Source organism: Cannabis sativa, chromosome X (assembly GCF_029168945.1).
Source record: "Cannabis sativa cultivar Pink pepper isolate KNU-18-1 chromosome X, ASM2916894v1, whole genome shotgun sequence".
In the NCBI taxonomy this organism is placed as follows: domain Eukaryota; kingdom Viridiplantae; phylum Streptophyta; class Magnoliopsida; order Rosales; family Cannabaceae; genus Cannabis; species Cannabis sativa.
The window spans coordinates 82,342,637-82,362,551 of NC_083610.1; the positions used below are offsets into that span (position 1 = coordinate 82,342,637).

General features: G+C 32.5%; 3 protein-coding genes across 4 annotated transcripts; all 3 read left to right on the forward strand.

Annotated features, from left to right (window-relative positions):
• The first annotated feature begins 4,539 nt into the window (after nucleotides 1-4,539).
• Nucleotides 4,540-5,811, forward strand: LOC115700382 (elongation of fatty acids protein 3-like). Its single transcript, XM_030627944.2, has one exon. The coding sequence runs from the start codon at nucleotides 4,629-4,631 to the stop codon at nucleotides 5,532-5,534; it is 906 nt and encodes a 301-aa protein (XP_030483804.2). The 5' UTR covers nucleotides 4,540-4,628; the 3' UTR covers nucleotides 5,535-5,811.
• Nucleotides 5,812-10,522: 4,711 nt separating this feature from the next.
• On the forward strand, nucleotides 10,523-12,614 carry LOC115700391 (probable 1-acyl-sn-glycerol-3-phosphate acyltransferase 4). 2 transcript variants are annotated; one of them, XM_030627952.2, is made up of 4 exons: nucleotides 10,524-10,776; nucleotides 10,913-11,518; nucleotides 11,732-11,862; nucleotides 12,112-12,614. In XM_030627952.2, the coding sequence occupies exons 2-4, from the start codon at nucleotides 10,959-10,961 to the stop codon at nucleotides 12,552-12,554; spliced, it is 1,134 nt and encodes a 377-aa protein (XP_030483812.2). In that variant the 5' UTR covers nucleotides 10,524-10,776; nucleotides 10,913-10,958; the 3' UTR covers nucleotides 12,555-12,614. The 2 variants fall into 2 exon arrangements, with proteins under 2 accessions (XP_060963196.1, XP_030483812.2); XM_061107213.1 differs by having other exon boundaries at nucleotides 10,523-11,518.
• A 4,096-nt stretch (nucleotides 12,615-16,710) lies between these two features.
• LOC115700397 (pathogenesis-related thaumatin-like protein 3.5) lies at nucleotides 16,711-18,046 on the forward strand. Its single transcript, XM_030627956.2, has 2 exons — nucleotides 16,711-16,881; nucleotides 17,009-18,046. The coding sequence occupies exons 1-2, from the start codon at nucleotides 16,824-16,826 to the stop codon at nucleotides 17,701-17,703; spliced, it is 753 nt and encodes a 250-aa protein (XP_030483816.1). The 5' UTR covers nucleotides 16,711-16,823; the 3' UTR covers nucleotides 17,704-18,046.
• Nucleotides 18,047-19,915: the final 1,869 nt, after the last annotated feature.

The following is a 19,915-nucleotide window of genomic DNA, read 5'->3' on the forward strand; positions in this document are numbered from 1 at the left end:
TCCTTTTTTCACTGTTAACTTTAGTTTCCATGAGAAAGACACACTCCGACCTGTGATTCCTCACCCAGACCCCTAAGGCCAGTCCCCAACAATTCCAAGATAAGATCCACATTGAGTTTGGGGGGCTTGGTAAGGGACGCCTTCTCGCCCAAGTGAAAATCATGGATGCTCTCAATCCTAACATCCACCAAATTCCTTTCGCTTGTAAAATTCTTCATCACCTCTTCTTTACTCGAATCCAAAATAATATTTTTCTTGAAATCCACTGTCGAATTACTTGGTCTTGAGTTCTTTTTTCTTCTCTTATCCTTCTTTTTGGAGGAAGAAGATGTAATGCCAATTCCCATGGAAAAATGAGCAGTAGACGAATTAGGGGGAAAAGGAGGCGAAATTAGAGTCTTAGAGTTAAAAACACGAGAATTGTCAGGGGTTCTTTGGACAAACGGAACTAGAGAGAGACCAAATTTTCTCTTCCTTTGTCGAGGACAGTGGTGAACGTGATCTGAGACATCAACTGGATCATGGAAAAGAGTAAGAGTGGGCTCAAATTTGTCTATAAGGGGCGGGCCCATGAGTTCTTCAGCTAAGCCCGTATCACCAGCATTAATGGGCCATGGGAAATGAGTAGGTTCAGGGTGCTTATGTGGGCTCCTAGATTTGCATAAATTAACATGTGGGCTTTTCACCATCTGCTCATAGGTGGGCCTAATATTGGTCATGATCGTTGTTATGACCCTAGCATCATTAGGAGTTGGGATAGGACAGGAAGAAAACTTTTCTAGGATCTTCTTATCTCGATCCTCACAATTTTTTCCCATATAATGTCTATGCAAGAAACTAGGGGAGATTGACTTGGTCCTTCTAGCTTGAAGAGGATTTCTTGATGATAACGACGAGTCCCTGTTAAGAGCATCGATTTTCTCCACCATATTAACAGGTTATTTCTCATCAACTTTTAAATAATTTCCATATCTTGCACCTGGGTGATTTTGTGTAGTTCTGATGACTTTCTATAAAGATCGACCAATGAAAGATAAATCAGCAGAAGTCGTTTGGAAAACCGTGACAGGGGCTTTGTCTAGAATTCTGGGGTTCAACTTTATTGACAAAGAGTGTGCCAATTTTTTTTTCAAATCTGAACTCACCATTTGGCCCGAAATCTCCTTCCTTGTTATTGAACCATTCAAGGTAATTTTTAGTGTTAAAACAGCTTAAAAAAGCAATCTTTGCTTTAATCCACAGACCAAAAGCAGGGACAGGATCACCAACAAGAGGGTACACAAAGGCTATTGGTCTCACATACTACTTCTTATCATGGCCCAAGTAACCACAATTATAGCAGATTTTAGGTAGCTTATAATATCGAAATTGAATCCATTCTTTCTTGCCTCTCTTAATATCCAAGTAGAAACCTGAAATGAGTTGGTGTACGTAGAAATTTCAACTTGGAATTTAAGAAAGCCCCTTTGCTTAATCGTTCATTGATCTGCGAGATCAAAGCCCTTGTAGACCCGTGCCTTCGCAACAATGGTTGGAGTATTAACCCAATTCAGATACAGAGTAGGTATTCCCATCGCTTGAACTCAAAAAACTGCCTTCCCCATGTCCACATTACTCCACACACCATCCTAAGGCCATTCACGGATAATCATCATCTTCCCATTGATCAACCACAGTCTATTATCTAGAACCTCAACGCAATCTTCTTACAAATTGAAAAAGATACCCCATAGCCCATGTCTCATGGTCTTAAACTTCCAGTTGCCATTATGTCTTTTTCATATACCAAAGAGTATATCTTTGAGATGAGACCTAGAGATGCCTTTTCCTTCAAAAAAAAATAGGCCAAAATCCCTGTTCTAGCGATCTCCTCGCTGAGTTCAAAATCCAGTTCCAGCTCTAGAGTACAAGAGTCAAGGAATGATTGCCTCAAAGTTTTAAGATTATCAACCTTATTTGTATCTTTGTTTCCATTTAAAGCATCATTAAATTCACAACTACCCTCCTGAATATTATCTGCAAAGTTATCATCCTGACCATCCTCAATGCCATTTACATCCTGAGTTTGGTCAGAAACATTAACTTCAACTCCTAACTCTTGAACTTCCCCCAAAAGGACATTCTCTTGAGCAAGAGAATCCCTTGAGTTGGCCTCTGTAAATACCAGTACTTAGTACACATCCACCACAAAGAGACACAATCCAACAACCGAACCTTTTGAAAAACAATCAACACCTTACAAAAAAACAATGATCGAAAGACAAAGGGACAAAGAAAGATTAAGTGCATGTTTGGCATCATAACTAAAAAACTGTTTTTCGTTTTTAAAAACAGAAAATTGTTTTTAAAAACAATTTGGCTTGTTTAGTCTTGTTTTTTAAAAACAGTTTTCAGAAAATAAAGTTACAAAAAACAAGAATTTTGAAAACAACAAAATGTTGTTTTCTGTTTTAAAAACCAATTCACTTTTAGTCAATATTGTTTTTAAAAATCACTAACCAAACGTGACTTGTGTTTTAAAAACTTCAAAAACTATTTTTTGTTCTCATTTCTAAAAATAATTTTTTAAAACAAAAAACAAAAAACAATACCAAACATGCTCTAAATCACTACTACTACCCAAGTACCCAGACACAGAAAATAGTAAGTCAATCACATAAAAGACCTGAGGGAAAGGACATCATCCATTCATCCCCATAGACTCAGAAATAAACATTACACGTCCGTTGGAAAATCCAACCCTCTCAAAATAGAGAGAAATCCTTTGGTCAAAATATACTTATTATCTTTTTTTACATACACATGTTGTTCAATCTAATTCCTTTGCAGATGTATCTTGTGTTTGATCAAAGATATTCTTAGCTTTAATAAACACACTAAGTTGGTATAGAATCTTTTATTTTTAATATAACAATTCCAATAATTCACATAAAAAATTCTACAAAATAAATATATTTTACATAAAAGATCTCAAATTTTATAATATTTATATTAATAACCTAAAATAACTATTTTATAATAAGTATATCATGCTTGATAGTAAGAATTTAAAATCATAAAATAATTTAATAAAATAAAATATCTACTATAATTTTTTAAACTTATTAAATGTTAAGCAAAAAACAAAAACAATAAACTTATTAATGTTTTATTATTAAATTATTATTTTACTTAATATTTATTTTTAATTTTTTAGTTTTATTACGTAGTGTTATATTACTTTTATTTTATTTAATATTATTGTTTTTGTTATCATTATATTATATTTTTCATTATGTTAGTGTTTTAAATTAATTATTATTTTTGTGATAAATTTTAATTTGGAGATTAAAATGTAAGATTATTTTTTAAAATTAAATAAAATAAGGGTTAAAATCACCCTAAATTAGTGTAGATTCAAAATCTAACAGTAACACTATTAATATTGTAGAATTAGCACAGACTAATTTGGTACATAATTTGATGTGTTATTAAAGTAAAATAATGTAAAGATTTCACACCGATTAGGTAAAATGATGCACCATTAATGGTAAAACTATTTGAGACCATAGAGGCGGGGTGGGGCAGTCGCCCTCTTGAAAAAAAAATCGAAAAAAATATATATATCTATTTTAGCTAATTACAACATATATTTCTAAATAAAAGTGATATTTATGAACATAATACAAGCTTTGGTATAATGGTAAAACTATTTCGTACATATAATGAAGGTCATAAGTTTAAATTCCAATAAAATCATGTTACTTTATTATTTAAATTTTACTTTTTCAATTTCTATCAATAAAATTTATATTTAGTGTGTTAATAATTAAATTTAATATTTTTATTGTTACTTTATACTACATTTAACATTGAAATACAAATTTGTATCAATTAAAAAGATGCTCTTGAGTAAAATTCCTGAGTCTACCATTGCTATTAGACATGTTCTTATTTCAATAAGTTTGATTCATTGTTAGAAGAAGTTGCAAATTTATTGTTTATATTTCTAGGAGTGTCTAAATTCATGTACGCGTGACAATCAATGTTACTACACATGAATTAGCAATGTATATTTTTTGAATTAATGAATAATTTATTTAGCTAAATGACTTTCCTTTTTCATTTTGAAATTTATATGACATTATTTAATTTTCAACAATATCTTTTTTTTAAAAAAAAAAACTATTTTAAAATATTCATAAAGGACGATGTAATCCTAATAAATTCTACAAAAGAAAATTTAATATTAGTAAAAATTGAGAGTCAAAAATCATAAAATAGCCAATAAATAACAGAGGCAAAACCTACTATCATAAGGTGCCGCCGACCTTATTATATTGAATTTGATATTCTAGAAAAATTATATAATATGTGTGTTATGTCTTCATTAAAAGTCACCAATTAAGACTCCCCACACACCTTAAATACTTCTTAAAGAATAAATTTTTTTATTCTTTATAACTCTGCTGACTTTATCATCTATTCATTTTTTTCTTTTCTTCATCCAAATCTTTTATAGTTTCTCGAAACTATCTCGTTTAAGAAAATTCAAAACTTGCTGGAAATTACAAAACAGACCACCCATTCATGCAATCTATTTATTATTAATATATTTATTTCACTCAAAACACCCTTCAAAACACAAAATGCACATTACATCATTATTAATATTGTTGATGCAGAGAATCAAGTATTGGCTATCGGAACACCCCAAAATCGTCGGCTTCAGGTGGAGCCCCACTCAATCATGGGGCTCCACGTGGTCCTTCGTATTCGGAGCAATAGCCACCTACGTCGTCACCGCCATCGCTCTCCACCTCATCCTCTCCCTCCTACTCAGGCGCCGACCTAAACCCGTCTCACTCGGGCCAATCCCAGCAGTCCACAGCCTCGCCATGGCAGTAATCTCAGCTACCATCTTCGTCGGAATGCTGGTCTCCGCCGCCGCCGAGATTCGAGACACGCGGTGGTTGTGGCCACGTACAAAGACCACAACCCCTCTTCAGTGGCTGCTCTGTTTCCCAATAGGCACGAGATCTTCAGGGCGCGTGTTCTTCTGGTCGTACGTGTTCTACCTCTCTCGGTTCCTCCACCTGCTACGCACATTCATCACAATCCTCCGTTACCGGAAGCTGAGCTCGTCAAACCTTATCCGGCAGTCGATCCTGGTTCTGACGCCGTTTCTGTGGCTGGAATTCTCACAGTCGTTTCAAGTTCTGGCTATAATTTTCACTACCTTGGTTAACACGGTAGTGTACGGTTACCGTTTCTGGGTGGGAGGTGGCGCGAGCTTCACACTCCCAGTCCCAGTGGTTGAACTTGAAGTGAATTGTCAGGTTTTGTCAGTGGGATTCAATGTGATATGCCATATTGGGGTTGTTGTTCTCCATTTCCGGAAAGGTGGGTGTAATGGGATTGGAGCTTGGGTGTGTAACTCAATTCTCAACGCTGTAATCCTTGTACAGTTCTACCTCCAAAATGTGAATATCAAATCTACCGAGCTGCTACGGGAACAGGACGCTGCTATATTGGAACCAAATAAAAATATTTAGTTAAGTTAACCCCTAATTAATTATACAAACCTTTTTTAACCCCCAAAAAAAAAATCATACAAACGTTTTCCTTTTTTTAGTTGACCAAAAAATAGAAAAGTGAAAATATACGAGTTTGCATGATAAATTGTAAATAACTTTTTCTGGTTTGGAGGATAATCAAATGAGAAAAAAAAACACTAGGGGACACTTTCAAATTTGTACGTATATTTTAATATGAAAAGAAAATTTTGCATGTTTAGTTATTTTTCTTTTATGTAAGATTGTTTTGCATTCATACCCGATTTCTTACCTTGTATATTCGGTTTTTAGTTGCTCTTTTCTATGTTAGGAAAGATGCCCTTTTCAGCTGGACTTTCCTTTGTTTAGAAACTTCTTGTAAGAGAATCAATTCTCTTATGAAAAGTTGGTTTTTTAAGGAAAATTTGATTATTTCCTTTTCCTTATTGATTTCGATTGTGTCTTGATACAAACAGAATATCTAATCTATTTTTGGCAGGAATCAAGTATTGATAGATGATCGGATCTGGTTATAGCAAGTTTCCCGTTTCTGGTCTGATCTGCTGCGTCAGCATCCGAATCTGATGCTGCAGATCGTGTTTATTTAGGAAAGTTTTTGTACAGCTGTAAATTCGATCTTGTGACTGTCTCTAAGGTTTCTATGTTCTATAAATAGAGCCTATAGATCAGCCATTCGAATTAGATCTTCCATTATTCATTTTTTGCACTTATCTTATTTGAGAGCAGAGAGTTTTCTTTGTTTTGTGAGAGCCTAGTTGTTCATCTAGGTTCTAGTAGTTTATTTCTGTTCTTACTCTGTCCTAGAGTTTGTGAAGAATGACTTGATTGAACAAGAGATTGGTTTTTGAGAGAAGACTTGATAAAGCCTTACTTCGGAAGGAAGTAAGCACTTTGGTCTTCGGGAGAAGACTTGTTGAAGCCTTACTTCGGGAGGAAGTAAGCACTCACACTTCAAAGACGAAGGGAGTTCGGGCTTGAAGGTGTTTCAGAAGTCAGATTCATAAAGTGGATTACAAAGGATTGCGGCAATACTTTAGAGGGAGTCTAAACTTGTTTAAGTCAACTGTCTTTGTAATTTTGATACTTTATTAATTGATTTCATTCTCTGGGCGTGGCCCCGTGGACTAGGAGTGTTCGGGAGAACACTGATACCATGTATAAATCTCTTGTGTCAAATTATTTAATTTTTTGCAAATATTTTTATATTCTGTCTGTTCTGTTTTGTCACTGCAAAACTGGTTTCTACAGTAACAGAATTACTTTCTGCTTCTGCAGACGCATACAGAATTATATTTTCGTATATATAATTGACATTTGCAAAAACTCGGTTTTTATCCTATTAAGAGTATGGGAGGTAATTTTTTACACAACATCAAATTTATGTGTGGGGTGACATTTAATTATCATGTTAAGACACTACCAATTACTTGTGACTTGGGTGGTTGGAGCTTTTGTGTTGGCAAACTCAGGGTTAGGGATGAGAATGACAAAGCTGACAGAAAAAAAAAATTCGAAAGCAAAATGGAAATGTGTCTGACTCGGAGGAGGAAGATACGGAACCATGTGTGAAAAGAATCATAGATATGTACAGTTGCCGGAACACTTCAAAATGCCTTAGATAGAATTGTATGAAGGAAGAACGGGCCTCAAGGACCATCTATCCAAGTATAGTCGAATGATGCAGGTAGCAAAAACTAGTGATGATGCAAAGTGCCTCTGCCTTTTTATTAACACTGTCAAAATCCACAGAAGACTGGTGGAAAAGGTTATACCCCAAATCAATTCGTAATTCGAAAGATTTGCAAATAATGTTCAAGAAACAATTCATAGCTGTAAAAGACTTCGACCTAAAAGTTATTCTTTGACGAACATTAAACAACAGCCAGGAAAAAGCCTCAAGAAGTACATTCAGTGTATGATGAACACGGCGGCAAAGACCAAATTTACTGATGATATGAACAGTGGCTTTGACATTCCACATTCTATATGTATTTTGTACACATATATTCATTAATGTGCCCCTATTTGTTATCTCAATTTTTGGCATGAATGACGTGGCATGACAGGTTAGATTAATTTAATTGGTTGGTCAGGTTATAGGTACCACATCTTTCAAGAGAATGAGCAACCACCTGAAGCATTTGGTCGGCGATCGTCCAAGAGGGCCAAAAGATGTCTTTAGTCGTTGGTTATTTAGGGAGGCCAACTGACGCCTAGTCGATGAGAGTACAGACTCTGATTAAGTAAGCAATAATTCATCAGCCATGTACGTAAATGACTACTCAATAAGGTATGGTCAATAAGCAGTTTGGATCAGAGAAAACAACAACAAATCTTTGGAGAATCGGTTTAAGATTGACCCTTAAATAGAGGGATTTGATTGAGTAATAATTATACAATATTTATTGTTGTATGTTTGAAATATCACTATAAATATGAGTCTATCACAACAATGGAAGACCACTCTCTCTTGTTAGCAGAAACTCTATCAAAATTCATTTGTAATCTTTTTGTACTTGGAAAACTTATTTGAATATTGTTCTTATGATCTTGACTCTCAAAGAAAAATAAAAAAAGTCAAAGGATGGGTGGCAACACATACACGGAGTTTTCTCTTTTCTTTCTTTCTAATTTTATTTATTTATGCTAGGGTTTCATCTCTTTCCTTTCTCCTTTCTCGGCTAGGGACCTAGCCGCCGGCCTAGCTATGTGTTTAGTGTTCTCTAGCTGAGGGATTGTTTGTTGGTGGTTGTCTTGTCCATGGTTCCTTGCACGACAAGCATGGGGAATCTGATGACATGGATGCTTTTTTAGAGTTGTCATCGTGGGGAGGTCGAGCTTTTTGGGGGTTAGTGGTCTACAACGGTTGAGTTTTGGAGGAGACTCCGATGGGCCTCCAACAGTGTTAGTGGTCTTCGCTTGGTCGTTGTTGGCATTTTTGGCCCTCTGTCTTTTCTTTTGAAGCTCGGGGACGGGCTAAGATGGAGGGGTGGTTGGGTTTTGCGTTCCCTTCGGTGGGAAAAGCCTGCTGGTGGCGGGATGCCTCTCCCTCTCCCGTTGGTGTGGGTTCTTTGGTCTTGTTTTTATTTATTGTTGTTGTTTTATCTAAGAATTACTTTCAGATCTAATGCAATTGACTCAAGCACTATAGCAAAAAGCTAGGGTTCTTAAGCATGTCAAGAACATTGGTGTAATACTTCAAGGCTACTTAGCCCAATGCAATTGACTCATGGACTAGGGTTCATTAATATCCAAACAACGTAAAAATTTCTATCTCTATTTCATCTAGTTGATTTATTTTCTTAGTTCTTATTCATTCTATTATATAGAGTTTTCGAAAATCTCGTTAAACAATATTTATAGTTTGTTTATAGATTAAATTGTAAGTAAAGAAGTCATGAAGTACTTTATATGCATAAAGAATTTTAGATAACGAGAATGAAATAGATACATGGTCTTAGAGTATAATCATTATCGCAAATTAAAATTTATATTATTATTATTATTATCAATGTATTATGTTCATATTTTATTAAAATTTTAAACTTTGGTATGAACAATGTTGCATATACACACATGAATGATTCGATAAGTTGGATTAATATGAAGTTTCTAGAAACCCTCATCCAAAATTTAGAATTTCACACATACACTCTCGAAGAGTACTTATAGTAAATATGTGATCATAGGTTATATATGGTGATATTTTAAAAGTGATGATATTATAAACAATAATCTTATGAGATATATTATCACAACACAAATTTTTTGGATTATGTGCATGAGGGGAAGACATGTACATGTTACACTCTTTTCTTCTTAGCTCAAGTTTTGTCCCACTGAATTTTTCTTGAAAGATTTTCAACGAGGCAACTTGCAAATAATTATAAACATTTGTATGAAAAGAATATATGTAATATTGCATTACTGTTTTTTTAGCTTAGGTTTTGTTCTACTGTATGGGTTTTCTTGACAAAGCTTTTAAGGATATAACTTTTAATCATATTGAGAAACTTGCAATTCATGAAGCAAGTAGAGAATATGTACGATTGAGATTACTGACACAATATATTTAGGGAACACGTAGATTAACACCAAATAAAAAAGTAAAAACAGTCCTCTATGAAGATTCTTGCATCGCTCAACTAAAATGAGAGCACACTAAAAGGGAGATAAAACTAAACATATGATTTTTAAGAGAATAGCTATATTGGTGTCCAACACATTCAATCAAATGTCAATCTTGCAAATATATTCACAAGGTTATTGCTAACATCAACATTCGAGAAGATGATTCTCACAAGATTGGAATGCGTCAATTAAAAGATCTCTAAGAATGCCAAAACGAAGGGGAATAATTTCGTATTGCTCTATTTTTTCCTTGATTGAGTTTTTGTCTTACTAAGTTTTTGATAAGTGAAATTTTTAATGAGTTAGTTATTATAAACATTCAATGACATATGTAAATAATAATTACCATTAATGGAAAATACTATTTACATATTTATATCAGGATCATTTTTTAATGGGTATTATCCATGAATTGTTATCAAACAAATTTAACTATAAATATTAATTTTAAAAATATTAAATCATCAAATTTTGATCTAATAACGAATAATAAAAAAGAAATTTGATTTTTCATGCTTAGTCTAAGTACTTAATTAAAAAAAATATAAAAAAAATATCACCTTTTATACTAAATCAGAAATATGTTCGTATAAAAATATTTAAGTGAAACTCAACTTTTACTTTTTTTTTTTTCTCTTTTACTTTCTTTTTCTCTCTTTATTTACACCTTCTTCTTTTCCTTCATAAGAGTTTTATAACAAACAAAATTGATTTGACTGATGGTGATGAATAGACCAAAAATGATAATGACATAGCAATTTGCGTAAAAGCAATTGCAACAAATCGTTAAATTCGTATTCAATCCGACCATGACGACTTTTAACGAAGGAGTCGCATAGTTAGAATGGGTATACCCGTGCGTATGTGATACCAATCCACCCCTCCAGTCCAGAAAGGCAGAATCCAAATATCTCAGATTCGCACTTGTGCTGTGCCAAAGTGCCATTAGGCCACTCCCATTACCATACACACACACACACACACAGGGTGGTCCAATTCTTGAATTAAACTTATTAAATCTCACAACAGCCAATTCCAATTCCAAATCCAATTTCAATTCTTTAATAACACACACTGATTAAAACCCCAGGTACGTAAAACCATCTCAATTTTTCACGTTCAATTTCGATATTCAAACTTGTTCTGAATCTTTAAACATTTGTGTTTGGAACTTTTCTTTTCTTTTTCGAATATTCTAAGCGTGAAAATTCTCCATATCATTGCAGCTATTTTTTTTGTTAATATTCTTATTCTAATATTAATAATAAGAAGATGGAGAAATCCAATACTTGTTCAAGAAAGCATCGACCATTGAACCTGTTGAGACTAGTAAGGGGTTTGATATGTTTAGTGGTGTTTGTATCAACTGCTTTCATATTCCTTGTCTACTTTGCCCCTCCATTAGCTGTAATCTTGAGGTTTTTAAGCATTCGATGGAGTAGAAAAGTAACATCTTTTGCGTTCAGTCTTTGGCTGGCTTTGTGGCCTTTTATGTTTGAGAAGATAAACAGAACAAAGGTTGTGTTCTATGGAGATACTGTTCCATCAAAGGAACGAGTTATGGTCATTGCTAATCATAGGACTGAGGTTGATTGGATGTACCTATGGGATCTAGCATTGAGAAAAGGGTGCCTTGGCCATATCAAGTATGTCCTCAAAGACAGCCTCATGAAATTGCCTGTGTTTGGTTGGGGATTTCATGTTTTGGAGTTTGTTCCTCTACAGAGAAAGTGGGAATCTGATGAACCTGTTTTGCGCCAAATGCTTTCCACTTTTACTGATGCTCAAGATCCATTATGGCTAGCTATTTTCCCGGAAGGAACTGATTTTACGTATTACCCCTTTCTTTCTTTTTAATTTACTCTTAATTTCTTTTTTGTCTTTTCTTCTTCTTTCTGGGATCTAAATCTTTCTTATCTTTGAATACAATCTTGAGTCTTGATCTAGATATTGGTTGGAGACATAATAATATATTGTTATTAACTTAATTACCTTTACTTGTTTACAAAGCATAATAACTTGTAGTTGCTTGACTTCTAATACAGTGAACAAAAATGCAAGAACAGTCAGAATTTTGCTGCACAAGTTGGACTTCCTGTGTTGTACAATGTTCTACTCCCCAAAACAAAAGGTTTTTGCGTTTGCTTAGAGGTCTTAAGGGGTTCCTTGGATGCAGGTGATTTGTTTTCTATTTTATATTAAAAAGAAAAAACAATTACAACAAATCAATTATGGTCTTAATCACCTCACTAAAATATCACATATATTTGAGATTTGGATAACAGGATCTAATCATATTTGGTGCATGGTTACTAATCAAATAGCCTCACTCTGTCCATTACTTTTAAACATCATGACAAGGACAATCTTTTTTCTTTTTCTTTATTTGGGTTTAAACTTATTCTTCTCAATTTGATTGCTGCAGTTTATGATGTGACTATTGCCTACAAGAATAATTGCCCTTCTTTCTTAGACAATGTGTTTGGGTTAGATCCTTCAGAAGTTCATATCCATGTTAGGCGTATCCCAGTTACAGATATTCCATCATCTGAGGCCGATTCCAGTGCTTGGCTAATTGATTCATTCCATCTTAAGGACAAGTTACTCTCAAATTTCAAGATTCAGAGCCATTTCCCTGACCCAGTTTCACAAGAGGAACTTTCTTCTTTCAAGTGCTTGGCAAATTTCATGCTTGTAATTTTTTTGACTGTCGTATTTGGTTACCTTACCTTTTCATTTCTTTGGTCCAAAATCTACATTTTTTTATCTTGTGCATACCTTGCTTCGGCTACTAATCTGAACATTCGGCCTAAGCCATTTCTAGGCTCTATTAGAGCTTTGTTTTGTTTCAAGACAAACAAGAAATGACTATATACTTATCGATGAAGTAAAAGATAGCCAAATAAACTACATATCTTGTTTGTTTTCTTTTTCTTTCTTTTTTTTTTGTTTTTTTTTTTTTTTTTGATGATCGAACTACATATGTTGTTTGTGCTTACATATATTTACAAATCCTCTGCTTTTAATTAATTTTCGCTTGCTGTAAAGTAAGATTATTATATGAAGTTATATATGTAATTAAATTGTCTTTTAATTTTCACGAATTTTCCCTTTAGATAATTTCATCTCATGACCTGCCAAAAGTTTGAACCATTTCTAGTTAAATTGGCTTAAATATTTGGCTAGTTAATAATTTTTCTACCTGAACTTTGACATGTACTAAATCATGCCCTTGAATTTTTTTAGCCGTTAAAAATTCCTCTCGAACTATTGAGATTGTTAAATTTAAGGATTTTTGTCTAATTTTCGTAAAAAAAATTCTAGCATAGATGAAAGTTCAAGGGGTATGATTTAGTACATATCAAAGTTTGAGGGGCATGATTTGGTAGATATCAAAGTCTGGGGAGCATGTTTTAGTATATAAACAATCACTGAAACAGTAAAATTGAATAAAATTAGACAAAAGTCCTTAAATTTAACAATCTCAATACTTCGGGAGGAATTTTTAACGGCCAAAAAAGTTCAAGAGCACAATTTACTACATGTCAAAGTTTAGAGAGAAAAATTACTAATTAACCTAAATATTTTCTAATTAACATACGAAAAGGACAAAAAGTGGCATTATAATAAGCCTGTGTTGAGGCATGAATCAAGCTCATTTAATTTCAAGAAAGAAAACAAATAGTAAGAGAAAGGTTGTGAACTGGTGGCCTTGGAAAGAAAACTAAAAATGGTGGCAATAAATTGTAATATATTCAACATACATATATAGGAAAGAATAAAGTGTGAGAAACAGTAACAAAACCTCTCTTTGCGTGGTGCAGACTACTCCTCCTTCATTTGTTGACTTTTTTAATATTTACATTAACCAGTTAGGTTATAAGGTACAAGATTATGACGGTATTAACCTAACCCTACCATATTTTAATGATGGCAAAGTTTTATATTGCATGGACTTTTTGTATAATATAGATCACACAATCGTGTGAAAAAGTAAAAAAGACAATAAGTACTGTTCAGACCACTCTATTATTAAGGGTCCAAATGGTGTACATTTGTTAAGTTTGTATGTAAATATAATTATAAAGGCTTAATTAGGTGGAATTTGGCGAATTAAGCCCAAGAGATGTTACAATCATGTGGCCGTAATAATAATAATTCAAGTACTCGTGACCACCTTACAAAAATAAGAGACACCTAAAAACGCGTTCCACGACTATATATTATTATATGTTACTTCCATTTGTGTCTTTTATTTATGTAATTTTTTTTTCCCAGTTGTTATTTGAGAATATTTCATGTCATCATGATCGATAATATTCAATATTGCACAAAGGAAATGTTACAGTATCAATAAACGTTCAAAAACTCAGATTAATTTATTGATCATAAATGATAATTCAATTTGATTGATGAAAACATGATTAAAAAAAATGGATTAATATATATATAGTACCATTGAGCATGTGGGTGTTTTATAAGAGAATGCCTTAGAAGAAGCTGACGTTTGCCACGATTTTTCACCTAGATAAGAGTTCATGTCACGTCACATGATACTTTCCTCCTTCCCTGTCACGTGCACTCTTGCTTGCTTAATTATATGTGTATTTCTTTCTTGAAATAAAGCGTTCATTTAATTATGGGTAAATACCATTTTAAACTCTCTGTTTTGTAAAAGTTACCAATTGGACCCTGTGTTTTTTTAAATAACAAAATGGACCCTGTATTTTCTAAAATAGTACAAATAGGACCTTGAATTGATTTTTTGTCAAAATAAAGTTCAATTATAATCCGATCTAAAAGTGCTATAACAAAACTGTTTACATTTTTTGTATCTGTTCGTATTAAGCATTGTCTTAAAGTTGGTTGTATTAAAAAAAAAGTTGTCGAAAATTAAGCTCAGGGTCTTATTTTTACTATTTTAAAAAATGCAGGGTCCATTTTGTCATTTAACAAAACACAGGATCCAATCTGTAACTTTTGTAAAACACAGGGTCCAAAATGGTATTTACCCTTTAATTATATGTGTATACTATAGTTTTACCCATGCCATTTCTAGCCGTTTGATTTTTCAATTTTCACATTATGATTTCCCCACCCCATTTAGAAAACACCATCATTTTTCTATCGTACGATAATTAAAACGTTGGAGTTCTTAATAATCCAGAAACAATTAATAAAAAAAAAAATTAAAAGGTGTACGGAGTTACTACATTAAGAAAACGATTAATTGGACATAATAAAATGCAATGGAATAGAAAAAAGATAATTTTATTATTTTTATTTGCTCATATTTTAAAGTATAATATTTTAGTGGATTGTTCACTAGTTCATTTTAGAATAATATGAAAAATTATTCTAATGCCAGAAAAACAAAATATTTTGCTCACTCAACTTTATCATTTATATGATTGTGTTCTTTGTAATATTAAAGTTATCAAAAATATCTCCTTAACTTTATCAGTTAGCAAAATTTAAAATTTTCTTAAAGAATAAAATTAAAATATCACTTATGCGATTTTGTAATATTAGTATTATTAAAAATACTCCTTTAACTTTATCAATTAGTAAAATTAAGACTTCTCTCTTAAATTACTAATATATACTAAAAACTCTATTTTAACGTAAAAATTATATTTATAAACTAAACTTTCTAGAAAAACTTGAAAATGGAAACAAATTTGATTACCAAAGTAAAAAAGTTCAAATATATTATATTAAAGATTAAATCAAAATAAAATTTGTAATTTTTTTTTTTAGATTGCTTAGGTAAGAAACTAAATTAGATAATATTATATAATATTATGCTGTATCGATAAGATAATTAAGAAAATTGACCGAATGTAATATAATACTATAATTGTTTATAATTATCTAAAATTTAATGAGTATATTTAACACCCTATAAGTAAAAAGGGCATTATTTTTCTAGTGACAGTTTAAGGGGTAAAATAATTTTTTATTTTAAAAAAAAAATAATTAATAATTTTTTTATTAATTTTTGTAAGCATTTTAAATTTAATTTGATTCTATTGCTATTATTATTCCGGTGACCAAAGTGTTAATATGATAGGAGGGGAATGACTCCTAGATATAATTATCGGTGTAATAAATAATTACTCGATATTCAATTATTAAACTGTAATTAGAATAAGAATAATTAATTAAAAAAATAAATGAGTTTAAAATATAAAATAATTAAAATAATATTTTATTATGCTAAACATACAGAATTATTTTATTTTATTTATATAATTAATAAATATAATCAGAATGCTAAAATTTAACTAAATTGTCATTGTTTAAAAATATAATTAGATTTTATTTATAATTTTTTGAAGGATATATTTTTTTATTATTTTTTAATTAATAAAATAAAAAATAAAAAAATAAGTTAAAAAAGGGAAAATATTCCTTATAAATATGGATGGAGAATATTTTCCTTTTTTTCTTTTTAATTTAAGTAGACCCTACTAATTTCTTCTATTATAATATTTAGTAACCAATTGAAAGAGAATTAATACCATACAATTAATTTTTATTCCCAAGTTAAGATACTAAAGCTAAGTTAGTAGGGATGGAGGGATGTCAAAAAAGAATAGGTTATGGGCCTTCAAGTGGCGGCTTGTCGTTCTCTTATGGCCGATTTGCCGTTAGTCACAATTAATTTTTTTAAATGTTAAATAATAGTACGTTAATAACTGCTCGTAGCTCTTGTTTGTATCCAGATCGTATTTTTAGCGAAGATAATGTTCCCGCTGATTTTCTTTCTATTGTAATAGTTGAATCTTCTTATTAATAAAGTTACCATTTTTCCTAAAAAAAAAAAAAAAACCAAAAGAAAAAAAAGGAAAAAAAGAATTCCTTACGTACGTGTTCCTACAAAAACCACCATAATAATTTGTTAGGAAAAAAAGGAACCCACAACTTTAATTGATCACGTAAAGATAGGACGAAGTTGACATGCCCAAATAACCATTTAATAGGCCCCACAAATTTCAACGTTAAAAAGCCTCCAAATCCCGAATTTCAACTTCCATCTTCACCAAACCAAACACAATTTACAAACTTTTTCCTCAGCTTCTCTTCTCCCACCTACGTACAGTGCTCTTCTTCTTCACCAAAGTCATCTCATCCATGGCCATTACCAGCACTCCCACCTTTCACCTTCTTCTGCTCCTTCTTTTCTCTTTAGGTAATATTTTGACTACTATTAATTATTTTAATTTGTTTCTATATTATTAGTAGTACTAGACTACATATATATCTTTACGTTAATATATATATATACGTTTTTTACGTACTAATACATACTTTTGCAGGAAATGTGGGGTATGGAACTGTATTCACTCTCCAAAACCAATGCAGCTACACAGTATGGCCAGGGACGCTATCCGGAAACGGAGCGGGGATTCTAGGGGATGGAGGTTTCGTGTTACAGTCCGGTGAGTCGGTCCATCTCACAGCACCACCGGGATGGTCGGGTCGGTTCTGGGGCAGGACCCAATGCAACTTCGACGAGTCTGGTAATGGAAAGTGCGAGACCGGAGACTGTGGCCCGCTAAAATGCACCGGAGGTGGGGCCCCGCCCGTAACCCTAGTGGAGTTCACAATCGGGTCGACCTCAACCGACAAGGATTTCTACGACGTTAGCCTCGTCGACGGTTACAACGTCGGTATGGGAGTCAAGGCCGTCGGAGGAACCGGAGATTGCCAGTACGCAGGTTGCGTCAACGACTTAAATGGGAACTGCCCCGCCGAGCTCCGAGTGACGGAATCGGGTTCGGGTTCTACAATCGCGTGCAAAAGCGCGTGCGCGGCTTTCAACGCGCCGGAGTTTTGCTGCACTGGGGATCACGCGACGCCGCAAACATGCTCGCCGACTCAGTACTCGGCCATGTTCAAGAGCGCGTGTCCAACCGCGTACAGTTACGCTTACGACGATGCCTCCAGTACCTGTACCTGTTCCGGGTCGAATTACTTGATCACCTTTTGCCCAACCGGGTCATCCCTTTGATTAATTAATTAATTATTAATATATATATTCTATTGTAGGAAGCTTTCTTAAATTAAATTATGTGTTAGTACGAGTTTTTTTCTTTTTTTTTTTTAGGAAAGTGTTAGTACGAATTTTAATTAGCATTCCTATGTGATCGGATAAAACTAAATATTTTATTTTTTTATGTATTGGATTGGATCTGATAATTAAATACTAAGATCTACCGTATCATTGACATTAATTTATTATTTACGATATTTTATCTTCACATTTGTTTTCATTATTGGCATTATATTTACATATAAAAAAATATGAGTGTACTTTTAATTTATTATCAATAAATGGATATTATTAAAAAAAATTAAGAGTTTTTATGTTTAATTTTTTTTTATTTAATTAAAAAAAATTGCTCATTTTTATTGTTTCATTGATTGAAAAACAATTGAATTTGATTTAAATATTTTTATTCAAACATATTTTTTATATAGTGTAAAAAAAATTGATATATTTTTAAATTTAGTAACTAAATTAAAAACTTTATTATTCGCTATTTAATCAAAATTTAATAATTTAATATTTTTTTAAAAATTATTATTTATAATTAAATTTATTTAATAAAATAATAACATGTTTCATATGTTTTCTTTCTTCTTGGGCCAAAAGGCAACAATCCCGTACAAAATAAATAGGTCATATGGTTTTGGATTTTGAAATAAAATAAAATAAAATAAACAAAATTGTTAAACATGGTAATCTGTTTATAAATTTCGAATTTTATTTTAACATAATTATTAAATGTATGGTTAATTAATATTTTATGCAAATATTTACTTGAAATAAATAATTCTTTGACAATGCAAATACAAATTGCACCTCCAACTTGAGTAAAAGTATGATATTTTTTAAAGCAATAAATAAATTTATTGAAAATACAATAACATTATACAAACTAAATATATTTGCCAATTGCACAAGGAAAACTAGAAGCTTGTCACGAGGCAAAAGTCGGATGAACATAATGATAGATATACTTTTCTGACACAAGATCAAATCTTATCCTATGTGTCAGACCATAGTAGTGTGTGTACCACCTCTGAATATGCCTTTTTGTCTGACGGCTCCTCTGAGCGTATTGTCTACTAGGTGCAACCTCTTCCCGACACGTGCCCTACACCAACAGTGGTGCCATTTTTACAGACCCTTTGCCCCACGAGAAAAAACCTTTTTAAGGGCCCAACAGTCTGTATTCTTATGTATTTTACCTCAATAGTGGGTGGGGTTTTTACAGAAAATCATAGACGGGTCATGGGTATACTTGTACCCAAACTTCAGCCTATATAAACCCCTTTATTTCTTCACAAAGGGGGGATCAAAAAATTACATAGCTGAAGCTCTGCTAAAATACTCTCTAAGCTTTCATCTTCTTCAAGAGAAACATAGAGAACCAGAGTTAGGGTTTTTAGTATACACACCACTTCTAATACATTCAAATGCCTATAAGGCTAATATACTAACTCATGGACTAGGGATAATTAACTTTCGAACTAAGTAAAATCCTTTGTCTCATTTATTTAATAGTTATTTAATTCCTAAAGCTTTCACTTAATTAGTTTTCCAAAATCTCGGTAAATATTTTAGTGCCTTCATTGAGAGGTGAGAAAAGATTTGAGCCATTACATTTCTTCAACCATGGTGGCTGCACAAAAAAAATGGTGATAGAAAAAATTCCTCAGGCAGACCACAATGTTGTCATGGATGATGTAAAATCTCACCCTCTGGGCACTCCCAACCGAGCCATGTGAGGAGAGGATACATCTGAAGTTGGCAACATAAGGGATGACCCTGATCGTCATCACAAGCAAGTTGAAGATGAAGACCCTAAAGTCGAGGGTGACGTGGAAGAAGATGATGGGTACGTCAAAGATAGCTACTATAAAGATGATTATCATTATGACCAAGACCGAGATCTGGTCCAAGTGTCCAACAAACTACTTGTGTAATGACCGCTTAATTTTAGTATGAGAATTAGCAGATAATTAGAGTTTAATTTAGAATTAGACTTTTAATTATTATTTACATAATTATGGAGATATATTTGAATTTTAGGTGTGCTAATTTTGCAATATGTAAAATTTCATGTTTTTCATATTTTATGCTCGGTAACAGTGGAATGCGATGTTTGGCCAGTAGAGTCACTTCTTCTTATGGTATAGTACTTTAAAAATAGTGG

Excerpts from the sequence above, each read along its gene's own strand:
- LOC115700382 (XM_030627944.2), top strand. The coding sequence starts at position 4,629 with ATGCACATTACATCATTATTAATATTGTTGATGCAGAGAATCAAGTAT.
- LOC115700391 (XM_061107213.1), top strand. The coding sequence starts at position 10,959 with ATGGAGAAATCCAATACTTGTTCAAGAAAGCATCGACCATTGAACCTG. Across the intron at positions 11,519-11,731 it reads CCGGAAGGAACTGATTTTAC|TGAACAAAAATGCAAGAACA; the intron begins GTATTACCCCTT and ends CTTCTAATACAG. Across the intron at positions 11,863-12,111 it reads AAGGGGTTCCTTGGATGCAG|TTTATGATGTGACTATTGCC; the intron begins GTGATTTGTTTT and ends TGATTGCTGCAG.
- LOC115700397 (XM_030627956.2), top strand. The coding sequence starts at position 16,824 with ATGGCCATTACCAGCACTCCCACCTTTCACCTTCTTCTGCTCCTTCTT. Across the intron at positions 16,882-17,008 it reads GCTCCTTCTTTTCTCTTTAG|GAAATGTGGGGTATGGAACT; the intron begins GTAATATTTTGA and ends ATACTTTTGCAG.